General features: G+C 49.0%; 1 protein-coding gene across 1 annotated transcript in view; it reads right to left on the reverse strand.

The window, feature by feature from the left end:
- Mtarc2 (mitochondrial amidoxime reducing component 2) overlaps positions 1 to 13,894 on the reverse strand; it is a 32,183-nt gene extending 18,289 nt beyond the window's left edge. Inside the window, exons 1-2 of the mRNA XM_052200546.1 lie at positions 13,535 to 13,894; positions 9,298 to 9,471 (exon numbers count right to left, since the gene is read on the reverse strand). Coding sequence (XP_052056506.1) covers positions 9,298 to 9,471; positions 13,535 to 13,806 — 446 coding nt within the window. The 5' untranslated portion in view covers positions 13,807 to 13,894. The remainder of the gene's footprint in view (positions 1 to 9,297; positions 9,472 to 13,534) is intronic.
- Between the last annotated feature and the right edge of the window lie 439 nt (positions 13,895 to 14,333).

A 14,333-nucleotide genomic window follows, 5' to 3' on the forward strand; every position in this document is an offset into this window, starting at 1 on the left:
TCACAATGCAGCCAAGTGGTGAAAATTTTGCAATGTAGTCCAACTTGACTTCAAATTCACAACCCTCCTGATTCCACCTCCCCAGTGCTAGTATCAGAGGTGTGAATTATCAGGCCCCAGTCTGTCCTGCCATCTGTCCTTCCTTCCTTACTTCCTTCCTTCTTTCCTTCCTTACTTCCTTCCATAAGCCCTGAGAACAAGGGGCCGAGAATGGCGGTATACACCTCTAATTCCAGAACTCAGAGGCTGCACTGGGAGCATACTGAGTTCAAGGATAGCCTGAGCTATATATCCAAACTCCATTTATTAATATTTTGAGGGAACAGGTTTGAGACAGGGTCTCAGTATGTCTCTCTTTGGCCAGGAACTTGCTAAGTAGACCAGGGTGGCCTCAAACTCACAGAGATCCACCTGCCTCTCCCTCCCGAGTGCTGAGATCAAAGGCTTGTGTCACTACACCCAGATACTTTTTAAAATGTATCACTTATTTATTACATTTAAATAATAGTATTGAGGATATGGAAGATTTAGCAAATTTGTATGTTATCCGTGCACAGAGGCCAGACTAACCAACTCTACATCATTCCAATTTTAGGGTGTATGTTAACAAAGAAAGCACAAGGAAGTTCTACTTTAAAACAACAAACAGAGGAACGTTAGCTAGCTCAGTGGTAGAGGACGTAACATGTACACAGCCCTGGGATCCATCCCAGCATGACCTTGGGGGTGGTGGGTGAGAAGCAGGTGCAAACTATGGATAAAAACACAAGACCAGGGCTATCCACAGCATTTGGGAATCTGGTAACTGATTTCTTGAAAGTTTCTTCTGCCCTCCCACGCCATGATAAGTAAACACAGACAGACAGACAGACAGACACATAACATAAGAAGTGCACACACAGAAGAAGTATATGCACAGGTGTGCACGCGCGCGCGCACACACACACACACACTCGCATGCACAAATGTATGCACGCACACAGCCTGTGTGAATGCTGTGCCCGCGCCAGTGTGAGATATCAAACGAGTTCAGCAATACTCACTAATAGCTGAACTACAGAGCTCTTAAGGGTTCAAATTCCTCCACCACCCGAGCTGGGATTACAAGCATGTACCACACACCTGTTGTCAAATCCTGAGAGCCCCCTGTTAAGGCTTCGAGGGCTCCTTCCTTCTATCTGAAACCCTTCTTAGGGCACAGGGCACTGCTTGGCCTCTGACTGCATCTATGGATACCTCACGGTTCTCCACTGATCCTCAGCCATTCTTCTAAAACCACGACCAACCACACAAAACAGGGTCTATCCACGGTTGGGCAAAGCAAGGGTGCCCCGTAGCTCCTTCAGAACCTGCACACACTTCTACCCCATACTGTCCACACACACGGGAGGCTGTCACTGGCCCTTGGAAAAGCAGAAAGCACCCAACAGGACAAGAGGATGCCAACCAACTCTCGCCAACCCCCTGATGACAGGAATCCGTCTACCAGGCCTGTGCCTGCTGCACAAGAAGAGTCTATGTGATAAGGACTGACAACAAACGGACCCAGTGGACCCCTTCTCAGAGGAAGGACAAATCGCCAGGCTCATCTTAGAAAGTGGTTTGGTGCGCTGGAGAGATGGCTCAGCGGTTAAGAGCACTGACTTCCCTTCCAGAGGTCCTGAGTTCAATTCCCAGCAACCACATGGTGGCTCACAACCATCTGTAATGGGATCTGATGCCCTCTTCTGGTGTGCCTGAAGACAGCTACAGTGTACTCATCATGTATGTTAAATAAATAAATGAATCTTAAAAAAAAGAGAGAGAGAGAAAGTGGTTTGGTATTTTCTAGCGCCTTGAGTTTTGGTATATATCTATAACCCAAGCACTGGAGGCTGGGGGGGGGGTAGGAGGGGAGGCAAGAAATATAAGAGTCTGTGCCAATCTGGGCAACACAGAGAATTCCAAATCAGTTTGAGTTGCACAGCAAGACTCTGCCTCTAAATAAGCAAGTAAATAAATAAATGCTGCATGCCTGCCAATCCAGGTAGTCTATGCCACCTGGACCCATACCTTGAGGCTGGACAGACAGATAGCTCAGCAGGGAAAGGAGTTACTGCCAAGTTTCACGAGCTGAGTTCAATCCCACGTGGTAGGAGAGAGCTAGCCGATCTCACCCAAACTGTCTTCCGACCTCCACACTCTGCACACACTCCTGCTCTCAGAAGAGACAAGAATGCTCATAAGGGGGCTGGGGATGACTCTGTGGCTAAGAGGGCATGCTGCTCTTCTGAAGGACAGGAGTTCAATTCCCGGAAGCCTCATCACACTTGCCATGGCCTGAAACTCCAGCTCCAGGGGATGTGACACCTATATTCTCTGAGGTCACCTGAATAGATATACCCATACAGAGATAATCATCAAAACTAAAAAACATAAACCCTAAAAGAATGCTCGTAAAATATTACTCGTATTATAGAAGATCACTAAACAATTTCTATGGGCATGAACGAACAGGCTGCCACAGACTCACACAGTGGGAGCTACACTGCGTTCATAAAACAGTCTGCACAGTGACAGTCAAGGAGCCGTCCAACAGCATGGAGGAAGGAGGAGGCTGAAGAGGAACTGTGAGTTACAGAGATTACTAACGACTGGGGATGGGGAGCCGATCCCAAGACCAGAGGGCTGGACTTCAGTACCACAGCCCCTGACCTTCAGGGAAGGGGCAGAGGCTGAAGGTTGAGTCGATCGATAACTGATTATTTTATCGATCACACCATATAATAAAGCTTCCATAACAGCCTGGGTTCAGAGAGTTTCCCGACTGCTAAGCACCTAGAGGTGATTACAGGGAGGTACACCCAACACAGCGCACGGAGTTCAGCTCCCTGCCTGTCCTATCCATCCTCAGCCTTTAGAGAAGTACCCAGCAGACACAAATCCAGACTTCTGTGAGGCCCGCTAGCAAATGAACAGAGCCCAAGGGGAGGTGGAAAGGCTCAGGGTTTCACCCTCACAGGGATCTGAAGCCAGAAACAGTCACATGGGACCAAGCCTTAACCTGTGAGGTCTGAGGCTATCTCCAGGCAGATGGAGTCACAACTGGATTGCTGGGCACCTGCTGGTGTGTACTGGAGAAGGTTTGCTGGTAGAGGCAAGCACTACTCATTGAGGACCCAGAGGCGACAGACAGACTGAGGGAAGGAATGAAAAGCTCCCCTCTTGCCCTCTGTGGTGGTTTGAATGAGAACAGACTCCACAGGCTCCCATATTTGACTAAACAGTTCCCAGTTGGGGTAACAGTTTGGGAAGGATTAGGAGGAAGAGGTGTATCACTGGGATGCAGGCTTTGAAGTTTCAAAAGCCTACATAATTCTTATTTAGCTTTCTTTCTCTGTGTCTCTCTGTCTCTGTCTCAGTCTGTGTCTCTCTGTCTCTGCTTTCTCTGTCTGTCTGTGTCTCTGTTTCTGTCTCTTTCTCCCTCTGTCTCTGCTTTCTGTCTCTCTGTGTCTCTGTCTCTCTCTCTCCGTCTTTTTCCCTCTCTGTCTCTGCTTTCTGTCTTTCTGTGTCTCTGTCTCTCTCCATCTCTTTTTCCCTCTGTCTCTGCTTTCTGTCTCTCTGTGTCTCTGTCTGTCTCTCTCCATCTCTTTTTCCCTCTGTCTCTGCTTTCTGTCTCTCTGTGTCTCTGTCTGTCTCTCTCCGTCTCCCTCTCCCTCTCTCTCCTCTACCTGCTCTAAGCTATTGCTCCAAAACCAGGCCTGCCTGCCGCCATATTCCTTACCATGGTGGATTCGCCCTCTGAAACTGTGAGCCCCAATAAAAACTATCTTTTCTAAGTTGCTTTGGTCATGACGTCTCTTCATAGCAACAGAAAAATAACTAAGACGTCTTCCTATCTCACCTACCTTTAATGTTTGGTTTCTCTCTTCAAAATTACAAAGCAATAAAACTTCAGCTGCCCTGTGCACAGTCGAAGCCGTTATTTTCTTTTGTTTTTATTTTTAAGGGAAACAGAGAACTTCCAGTCTGTACCTAACTTAATTATACCCACATATATACCAAATTACATGTGAAAAACAAATGCTACCTAGCTAGTCTTTAAAGCTAGGCCACAAAGCTCTTTGTTAGACCTACAGTCATTTCTTTATTTCTCCTCCTTTAAAACATAATAAACACAAGACCCACAAAATGCTCCAACAGTTAAGATGTTTACTACCAAGCTTAAAACCTGAGTTCAGTTCCCAGCCCACACACGGTAGATGAACCAATTCTCAAAACCTGACTGCCAGGGAGGCCCTCTAAGAGCAGAGGTCTGGACTTTAGTCCCCCTGGCCCCACAAACACCCCAACCTCCAAGACAGGGGTCAAGGCTGAAGACAGAGCTGATCAATAGCTAATCGTTGTATCAATCACACCTCTATAATAAAAGTCCAAAGGGCGGAGTTCAGAGAGCTTCCAGATTGCTAACACACTGTGTTATTTGAGTCTGCTGACAAGCTAGCTCAGGATGAGGGCTCGCTTCCATGTGCATTTCAGACCAAAGCATATGTGTCAAAGTGCCCTCGAGGGCCCACCATCCAGGACGGGCTGCCCCCTTACTCTACGGCAGCGGTGATAGGACTGGAAACATGGTACCTCAAAACAGTTTACAGTAAACTACTTCCAACAATTGTCACTGCTGTTTATCTCCCAATATAAAAGTTCGGGCAATGGAGGAAGGCTGAAATCCAGCCACAGAGAGCATGCTCAGTTGGAAATTCCCCAGAGTTCCCGAATGTTGTGAGACCCGATTTGATGATGCCATCTGTCTGTTGCAAGTTGATCTTTCACTTGGAAGATTCACCTTTGAGGCACACTGCTCCATCTGGGACTCTCTATTGGGAACCCCAGATGGTTGTCTTGGTTTTTTTTTGATTTTTGGATTTGGTTTTTTCGAGACAGGGTTTCTCTGTATAGCCCTGGCTGTCCTGGAACTCACTCTGTAGACCAGGCTGGCCTTGAACTCAGAAATCCGCCTGCCTCTGTCTCCCAGAGGGCTGAGATTAAAGGCATGCGCCACCACCGCCTGGCTGCCTAGCTGGCTGTCTTAAAGGGGCTTCCTGGCTGACCTCTGTAGGATGTATTGATTCTGATTTGTTTGATGTATTTTATTAATCACGGCATGGAATAAAACTTCTATAAAATCCCAAAGGACCAGATTCAAAGAACTTCCCAATTGCTGAACACCTACAGGTGGGTAGAGTTGTGAATTTGTATATATGTGTTCCGATTTGATAATGTTTTGCTGTTTGTTTGTCTGTTTATTCTTTTACTTTGGTTTGACATATATTTAGTAAACTCATTCATTCTTTGATGGCCCAAACTCTGGCCATGGTGGATCAGTCTCTGGATGGAAGAGAACACAGCATCTAGAAGGTAGCACTCTCAGAAAGTATGTAGGCAGTCCACTGCCCACACCCTGCACACCCACCTCGCCATCTACCTCTTCCTCCTCTTTCTCCTCCTCAGCCTTGGGGTCGCCTTTGTAAGTAACTGGCAGAATGTTTTTGTGAATTCCATAAGGATCTCAAGGGAACTGAACCCAAGAAAGAGGCTGTGAGTGTCAAGACACAGTTGGTGGGTCAGAGACTCAGGCTATGGCCTTCCCTAGCATCTGAAGTGGGAGGCAGTCGCAGGAGACCAGCCCTTACCCTGTGGGATCTGAGGCTATCTCGTGGCAGATGATGCTACCCTTGGACTGTGGACACCAGCTGGTGTGCACTGGAGAGCTAACTGGCCGTGGGGGGCGGGGGGTGGGGTAGAAACACCCAGACGCTCCGAGCTGGCTGCAGTCGCATGGCCAGTGATGCAAATGCCCTCTATCTTTTCTGTATCACGTGACCTCGTTTTGTTTTCCCTTTTCAGAAACTTGGATTGGACTGTCTGGGGACAGTGTCATTTTTCTTTCTTCTTTACTTTTAGGGAAAACAAACCTTAAATCTGTCCAAGAAGACAACCAATACTTGTGGACGTGACTCAGTTACATTTAAATTTCAAGTTAAAATAAAAGGTTGCAAGCTGGTCTTTGGAGCGAGACCCCAAAGGCTGCTTGCTAAGTCTGAAGTCTTCCCTCCTCCTTCTTCCTTTAAAAGACTAGCAGCAGGCTGTTTAAACTGTCTCAGCATGTAGGCCAGCGTGGCCCTGAACTCATGGACCTCCAGGCACTGGGAATAAGGGCCCGTGTTTCTGTACGCCACTTACCCGCAGCACTTTTAGACAATATGAAATCAGTGATCATCAAGAGACACTACCACTGGCCTATAATTAATTGGTTTAAACATTTTAACACTGGTCAGGAGAGATGGCTTATGGGTAAAGGCACCCGCTGCCAAGCCTGATGACCTGAGTTCAATCCCAGGGATCCACACGGTGAACGGAGAGACTCCCTCAAGTTGTCCTCTGCCCTCCACACGATGGCCTCTCTTTCCTACAAGGTCTAGTCTCTTCCCCTTGGCTTCCAGGGAGAGTCTGGGCCTCCCCAGAGCTCTGTGTAAACAGGGGAAGACCCTTGCTGCGGGTGTCAGTGAATCCCCTAGGGAACCTCCCCTCCATTCTCCACAGTAAGCAAGCACCCACACGCTTCAGATGTAAGAAAGAGGTGTGGCTAATTTTTCTCTTCAACACCTGTCGTTTGTGGAAACCGGTTCCCCTCCCCACACAGATGACAAGAGGTGACTGGCTCAAATCCAGCTCACTGATATGCTCCCTCCCTCTCCCTCCCTCCCTTTCCCCTCTCCTTCCCTCCCTCTACCTCACCCTCCCTCTCCTCCCTTCTCTGTGGGGTGGGGGAATGAGGAATCAAAGTCTGTTTTTCTCCTGTGTAAAATGAACTTTGTGACGTTCACTTGCAGGCTTACCAAAACAACTAGTCCAAATCCTGTATTCAGCAAGGCATCACTTTCAAACCAGGGGAATCAGCAAGCAGGAATGCTGGACTTCAGCTCAGACATTCCAAACAAACCTAAGATGAGAGTCTCCCAGGAGCCCAGGCACCTTTGCATAGGACCTGTTTGCACAGGGTTGGAAACTAGACTGAGCTGTGGTTCTGCACACCTTTAATCCCAGCGCTCAGGCTGTGAGTTTGAGGCCAGTGTGGTCTCCACAGAGTTCCAAGCCAGACATACACAATGAGACTCTGACTCAAAAAAATAAATAAATAGCCGGGCAGTGGTGGTGCACACCTTTAATCCCAGCACTTGGGAGGCAGAGGCAAGCAGATTTCTGAGTTCGAGGCCAGTCTGGTCTACAGAGTGAGTTCCAGGACAGCCAGGGCTATACAGAAAAACCCTGTCTTTGAAATAAATAAATAAGTAAGTAAATAAATAAATAAATAACAGCAAAAAAAAAAAAAAAAAAAAAAAAAAAAAAAAAAACAGCAGGCACAAGGCTCTGGCTCTAATCCCAGCACTTAAAAGCAAAAACTTCACCCGGTTACCAGGGGACCCACAACATTACATCATCCCACAGCAAACACCTAAGTTTCTAAGACTTCCTAACATCAAATAGCTTTAACCCTCAGCAGTAAAAAGAAAAGAAGAAGAAGAGTAAGAAGAGGAGGAGGAGGAAGAAGAAGAGGAAAAAGAAAGAAATTCAAGCAAGACCCAGCAGGCCATCAAGAGAGAACCCCCACACAAACAGATGCCAAAGCCTGAGGCCTTGCTCGCCTCTGCCCACATATACACACTCCTCCCCTAAGTCCTCAGTCTCAGACTTCAGGGGCTGGAAAGTTCCAATGTGCCCATATCCAGCCCTGAGATCAACTGGTAAAGTCGCCGGTAACTTCTCTTGTCTGGGTGGCAGGCTAAGAACTCTGAGCAACGTGTCTCCCAGGCCAGGTGAGCTGGCTCAGTGGGAAGGGTTCTTGCTGTCAAATGATCCCCAGAACCCGCACAGGAGAAGGAGAGAGTTGTCTCCAGCAAGCTGTCTTCTGACCTCCACATCCACACCGCTGCCTGTGTGCACTGCACACCCACTGCATATAATTAATTTTTTTTTCTTAACATAAAGGCCTTTCCAGTTTGAATGGAAGATGGCGTGCCCTGAACACTGGCACCTGTGTTAACTATGCTTCTTTTAGCTTAGCTATCACTGGCCCTCCTGTGGCCAGCCACTTCTTGGAGACAATAGTCTTTGTCCCATGCAAACTCTCCTTTATTGAGTCTTTATCTACAGGGAGTAGGTGTCAGGACTATAAGCCCCACAGCTGCTATGTCCTGGCCTGCTAAAGTTATTCTAACTGGCCAACCTGAAACCCTCCCTCAGGGCAGCGGTCTCTCCTTCTACACATGCCTCTGGGCAGTCCTAGGCTTCCCTCTGTGGTAGTGCTACCCACTTCTAGGAACCCGTCAACATAAGCGATAGCTTTTCCTATATGACAGTCATTTTGTCATATAGGAATCATCCCTGACTAAAACTAATCCTGAGGCTGAGGCAGCAGTTCCGTCTGTGGAGTGAACATATGTCTAACACGCACAAAGCTCAGGGTTCAATCCCCAGCACCACACAAACGGAGCACAGTGGTAAGTGGTATGGGTCACAAGGTAGTAAAGCACTCAGGAGATAAAGACAGTAAAAGATCAAAACTCCAAAGTCATAATTGATTACATAAAAAAAAAAAAGTTAGGGTCAGCCTGGAATGTCAGACCCCATCTCAGAAATAAAATCTAGTCCAAATAAAAGAAATAAAAACTAGTCTAAGTTCCACCCCACACCTACCTGGCAATAGCCAGGTATGCCCCGCCCCATAGATCTGGCCCACTATAAAAGGGGCTACTTGCCCCTCCTCTCCCTCTTTGCTCTCTGCTCTCCCACATACTCTCACCTCTCTGCCCCTTGGGCTCTCCTCCCCCACCCCTCCACGTGGTCATGGCCGGCCTCCACTTCACTTCTCTTCTCTTTCTCTCTCTCTCTCTCTCTCTCTCTCTCTCTCTCTCTCTCTCTCTCTCTCTCTCCCACTAACTCCCATCCCCTACCCTGAATAAACCCTATTCTATACCATGCCTGTGTGCCTGTGTGTGTGGTCCCTCAGGGGGAAGAGGTGCCTGGACAGGGGCCTGCCTGGGCACCCCCTTCCCCCACACCGCTGTGCCACACTCCCTTAACCCCCATCCTCTCTTTTTAAGCCCCTTCACTGGGTACCCTTAACAGACACGCACCCCAGAGCCCTACCCTGAGATTAACCCTCCTAAGGATTTTCCTGCGCTAATTTCATCAACTATGGTTCTGACATGAACTGTAACAAATGCAAGGAAAAATCAGGTCTGTGGCAGTCCCCACCTGCAGTCGTGGATCTTATTGGAGGAAGGCAGCTTGATAGGGAGAACCATCTGCTCCATGCCTGGGGCTTCGAGAGTCAGGTAATTGTTCTCCAAGGTAATGGAGACCAGCACGAGGCGAGGCTCCTGGCGGGCAGTGATCATGTGTCCATCTTCCTTAACCACCATCCAAAACCTGCAGAAGGGCAGACAGGCAGGCTCAGAACACTGTCCTCACTTCTCAAGGACTTCCTCAGGCTCTCCCTTACCTCAAAACCATCCACCCATCCTCCTTGAGAGCTGACGGAAGATCGTGAACATCTGGACGGATCCTTAGATCTAAAAGTCGTTGTCCCCAGATGGAGCTCATCCTAGCACTCACGTGATATCCTTTGCCACCTTAAGATGTGCAAGAAGCCCTCACAGCACGTGAGCACATGTTCCTAGAATCCCTAGACTCATGTGTACCAGCTTCCATCCACCCAAAACAGCCCCTCCCACAGCTGACAAGGACCCCTCTGTGTCGGCCCAGCCCACTGTGTAATGACTGAGAACAAAAGCTGAAGTTAAAAGGGAGGCTGGAGAGATGGCTCAGAGGTTAAGAGCACTGACTGCTCTGCCAAAGTTCTTGAGTTCGAATCCCAGCAACCACATAGTGGCTCACAACCATCAGTAAGAAGATCTTACTTCTCTTGTCTGAAGACAGCTACAGTGTAGTTAAGTGAGGTGAAAAGATGCATCCTAAAGATGGGTGGCATCTTCCATGGGCTAGGGCTCTAGACTGAATAGAAAGGATAAACCTAGCTGACGACCAGCCTCCCTCCCCCCCCCTCTCTCTCTCTGCTTCCTGACCATGGACACCATGTGACCAGCCCCTCACAATCCGTCTTCCCTTCATTTGCTTCTTGTTAGGTATTTGTCTCAACAATAAGAACAGTTAACCAAGACAGCTGCCATGCACAACAGATACTTTATCTTGCGCACATAAACAATTCCCCATGAACAAACAATCCACTGTGTTCTGCCAATTCCAAGAGACAGAATGAGCCTAGAAAGTGGGCTTTTGTAATCAAGTTACCCCAACTGATCTGCAATAAGAGTCAGCACCCCGACTTTACAACAAAGCACAAGCAGGTGGACCAGTGTAACAGCCCAGAGTTCAGAATCCCCACAGTAAACAGCAGGGCCTTGAGCACCAGTGGAACAGTGAGGCCGTTCCCAGGGCAAACAAAAAAAATCTCACTCAAGTTAAAAACTAGCTGCCAACTGGCCAGCAGAGTTGGGGTGGAGGAGGGTGGGGCAGGAAGGGCTAAGCCCAGAAGAGAAGGTGGGAAGGGAAAGGTGGGAGATAGGAGGGAAGAAGCGGGGGAGGGGTGCTCCCTTTATCAATAGGTGATAAATGCATGCAGAAGAAATAGACAGTTGGCTTTGAAGTAGGGTGTGAGCAGAGGTGATAGAGTCCGATGCTAAGGGACGTTTCAAGATCAATGAAGGAAGCTACCCCCATGTTGGGGTTTTGTCTAAGCTCCACCCCACACCTACCTGGCAATGGCCAGGTATGCCCCGCCCCAGAGATCTGGCCCACTATAAGAGGGGCTACTTGCTCCTCCTCTCCCTCTTTGCTCTCTGCTCTCCCATACTCTCTCACCTCTCTGCCCCTGGGGCTCTTCCCCCCCTCCACGTGGTCATGGCCGGCCTCTACTCTCTCTCTCTCTCTCTCTCTCTCTCTCTCTCTCTCTCTCTCTCTCTCTCCCTCCCTCTCTCTACCACTAACTCCCATCCCCTATTCTGAATAAACTCTATTCTATACCATGTCTGTGTGTGTGTGGTCCCTCAGGGGCAGAGGTGCCCAGGCAAGGGCCCGCCTGGACACCTTCCCCCCACGCCGCCTAGCCACACTCACCTAACCCCCTATACTCCCCCCTTCTTAAGCCCCTTCATCATCCTGCCGCTTTAAGTCCTGTCAAAGTCCTTCACCCCACAGCAGACGGCCTGTGATACCATCTTCTGGGAAGACCTTAAACACTTCACTGCCCAGGGAGCTGGGTCAAGGCTGAGCTCAAAGGAGCTGAGAACACTAGCCAAACACCCCCAGCAGTTGGGGGAATGGGGCATACAGAGGAAAAGCCAGACACAAAATAAACAAAAGATTTCCTTCCCCCCAGAAAGACCAGTAGTTATGGTCCTAACTCAGGAGCAGAAAACAGCCATTAAGCAGAGTTCTGGCAGGCAAGCTTGCTTCTGAATATTAATTAGGTTGATAAACAAAAGCTGGAGGAGGTTAGAGGTTCAGGTCTCCTGCTCCTCTGCCCCTCTTCTGTTCCTGTATCGCACACTAGTGTCAGAGAAGTGGCTGCCATACTCACCTAGATCTGAATTCAAACCCTCCAGAACAGGCTGAGTTTGTGACACACCCCCAGGCATACTCATCCTGTCCAATACTGTCTTGCTATACACACTTACAGGACAGGATATGGCCCAATGTCTATCCCATAATCATTTCTCTGGATGCTGTGGTCCAAGGAGGAGGGAAAGGCAGAGAAATGATTATGGGATAGACATTGGGCTATATCCTGTCCTGTAAGTTTACCCATCTCTGGTTGACGTTGTGGGCTAGCTATGAATGTCCCTATTCCATGCTATACTAGCACTTGCAAAGCAGAGGCAGGTAGATTCCTCCAAGTTCCAGGCCAACCTTATCTACACAGCAAGTTCAGGTCTGCCAGAGAGCCTTCATTTTAAAAAAATACCAAAAAGAAAAAAGAAGAATGTATTGCTCAAAACAAGAGAAATGATACAGCTCTATTTATTTTATTGAATCCCCAGGAAGCAGAAAAGCAAGGCAAAGGACACCTTTTCTCTCTACACTAGCAATATCTACAGCCAAGCCATGATAATCTTTTTTATTCTTTTTGTTTGCTTGTTTGTTTTTGTTTTTTGTTTTTTGTTTTTTCGAGACAGGGTTTCTCTGTGTAGCCCTGGCTGTCCTGGAACTCATTCTGTAGACCAGGCTGGCCTCGAACTCAGAAATCCGTCTGCCTCTGCCTCCCAAGTGCTGGGATTACAGGCGTGCGCCACCACGCCTGGCTCACAATAATCTTAATGAAGAACATAACATGCTCCGATGATCTGAGGAAACACAGGGTGGTACTGGTGACCTGTGAGATACCCCAGGGTTCTCAGATGGGAGGGAACCTGCTCATGTCTGTCCTGCCTCCTCGGGTGAGCACTGCAAGCCTCAGCACCTCCTGGGTGTTGTACAATATCCAGTACCAGGTACCCGAGGTCTTCCCAGCCTCAGGGATGAGATCTCAACCTCCACACTTTAATAAGCCCTAAACATCTTTCTCTCAATGGTCTCTTATAAAACCCTTTAATTATAGCAGAACAATCCGCTGGGGATGCTCCATTCTTGGTGATTTGAGTTTGTTTGGACAGGAATGGGACTCTTAAGGAATGATAGTATTTTATTTGATTTCAGTACATAGACAAGTTTTCATATAGCCCAGGCTGGCCTTGAACTCAGATCTACAGCTGACCTGGGAATGACCTTGAACTTTGGGGGAACATGGTGGGGGGGGGGAACCATGTAATTCTGCTCCTTACTCATTACAGTGGTCACCAGAACTAGAGGGAAGAAAGGGCCCGTTGTTCTTGAAAACATTCTGCCAATGGCATTTATATTTCTAGTGTCCTACAGTTAGGAGAGCAGTAAACGGCTGAGTTGGTCCTGGGGCACGGGAGTCTCTCTCCTCCAGGGGTCCAGGAATGCTCCACTTCACCTTTCCAAAACTACTTAGGATCAAAGTTTGAGAGCCCAGAGAATTCTGGCAACAAACCTCAGTTCTGTTATGCTGAAAGGGGTAGCAGCCAAAATCGAGGCGCTCTTTCTCACTCTAGAGTAAATTTGCAAGTAGTAAACTTCTCTTCCAAGAAGGCCTCCCCACAGCCATTTTTGGGCTTGCAAACTACCGAGTTCAACTTGAACATGCTCACAAATGTGCCCACTGTTACAACTGGTGTCAACTCTTTCCCATATGTGTGCCTGTTTCCCAGACCAACAAACCCTTACTTTCTAGGTTTGGGGAGAAAACAGCTTGCAATAATGAACTTCTCTCTCTGACTTTCTCCAGACTCTGGCTCACAAAGTTTGCACTCACCCAGGGGCGCCCGGTTCCAGGTCTCAGTGGAATAGGCGAGGCCCCGACCTCCCTCACCCTGGCCCACCCGCGCTTCGTGCAGCGCGGGGCTCGGCGTACCTGTCGCGCACTTTGCCGCAGCGCAGCCCCATGTCGGTGCACTTGGTCTCGCACACTGACACCCCCTTGCAGGACTTGATCGGGTAGATCCAAACCTTTGACACCGTGCCCACCTGCTTCAGCTGCCGGCGCCGCCGGGGACGCGCATGACGCCAGGCCACGGTCCCCAGCGCCACCGCGGCCAGTCCCAGCGCAGCGACGCCGAGCCAGGTGGATCGTGGCTGTCCAGGAAGGCCGAAGCGAGCCAAAGCCGTGGAGCTAGAGGAACCCATGCTAAACTATCCCGGGCAGGCCTGGGCTACCGGGCCGCGGTGGAGAGGCTGGGTTTAAGACTCCGGTATTGTGGGAGGAGCCAGAGTTGGCGCAGCCGCACTGCCTATCAAACTTCTGCTCAAGTTCAGACAAGAGGCGGAGCCCGGGCCACTCTCATCACGGGGGGAGGTGAGGGGGCAGCTAGGGGTTGTCACTTTCATTTTACTTCGCCTCTGTCCCCCCCCCTTTAAGGTGACCCTTCCCCCGTGACCCTTCAACCCGCTACACTGGTTTACCCTTTTGCTTCTAAAAGGAGCGCACTCAGTTGCGCGAGAAGCTGCACTGAAATGAAGCGGGATGGAGGAATGTTTCCTGGGAATAACTTTAGGGTAGGTCGCCCGGAAGATCGCGCAACAATCTTGAACGCTCAGCTTCAACCAGACGACTGGCGCGGCTTCTGGCCGCGTGACCTGGGGTTACAGGCATACAAGTCAATTAAGACAGCCGGAGGAAAGGAAAGGCTGGCAGAACTTGCCTCTTGCTGTGG

The sequence above is a fragment of the Apodemus sylvaticus genome, chromosome 12, assembly GCF_947179515.1.
Source record: "Apodemus sylvaticus chromosome 12, mApoSyl1.1, whole genome shotgun sequence".
NCBI lineage: Eukaryota > Metazoa > Chordata > Mammalia > Rodentia > Muridae > Apodemus > Apodemus sylvaticus.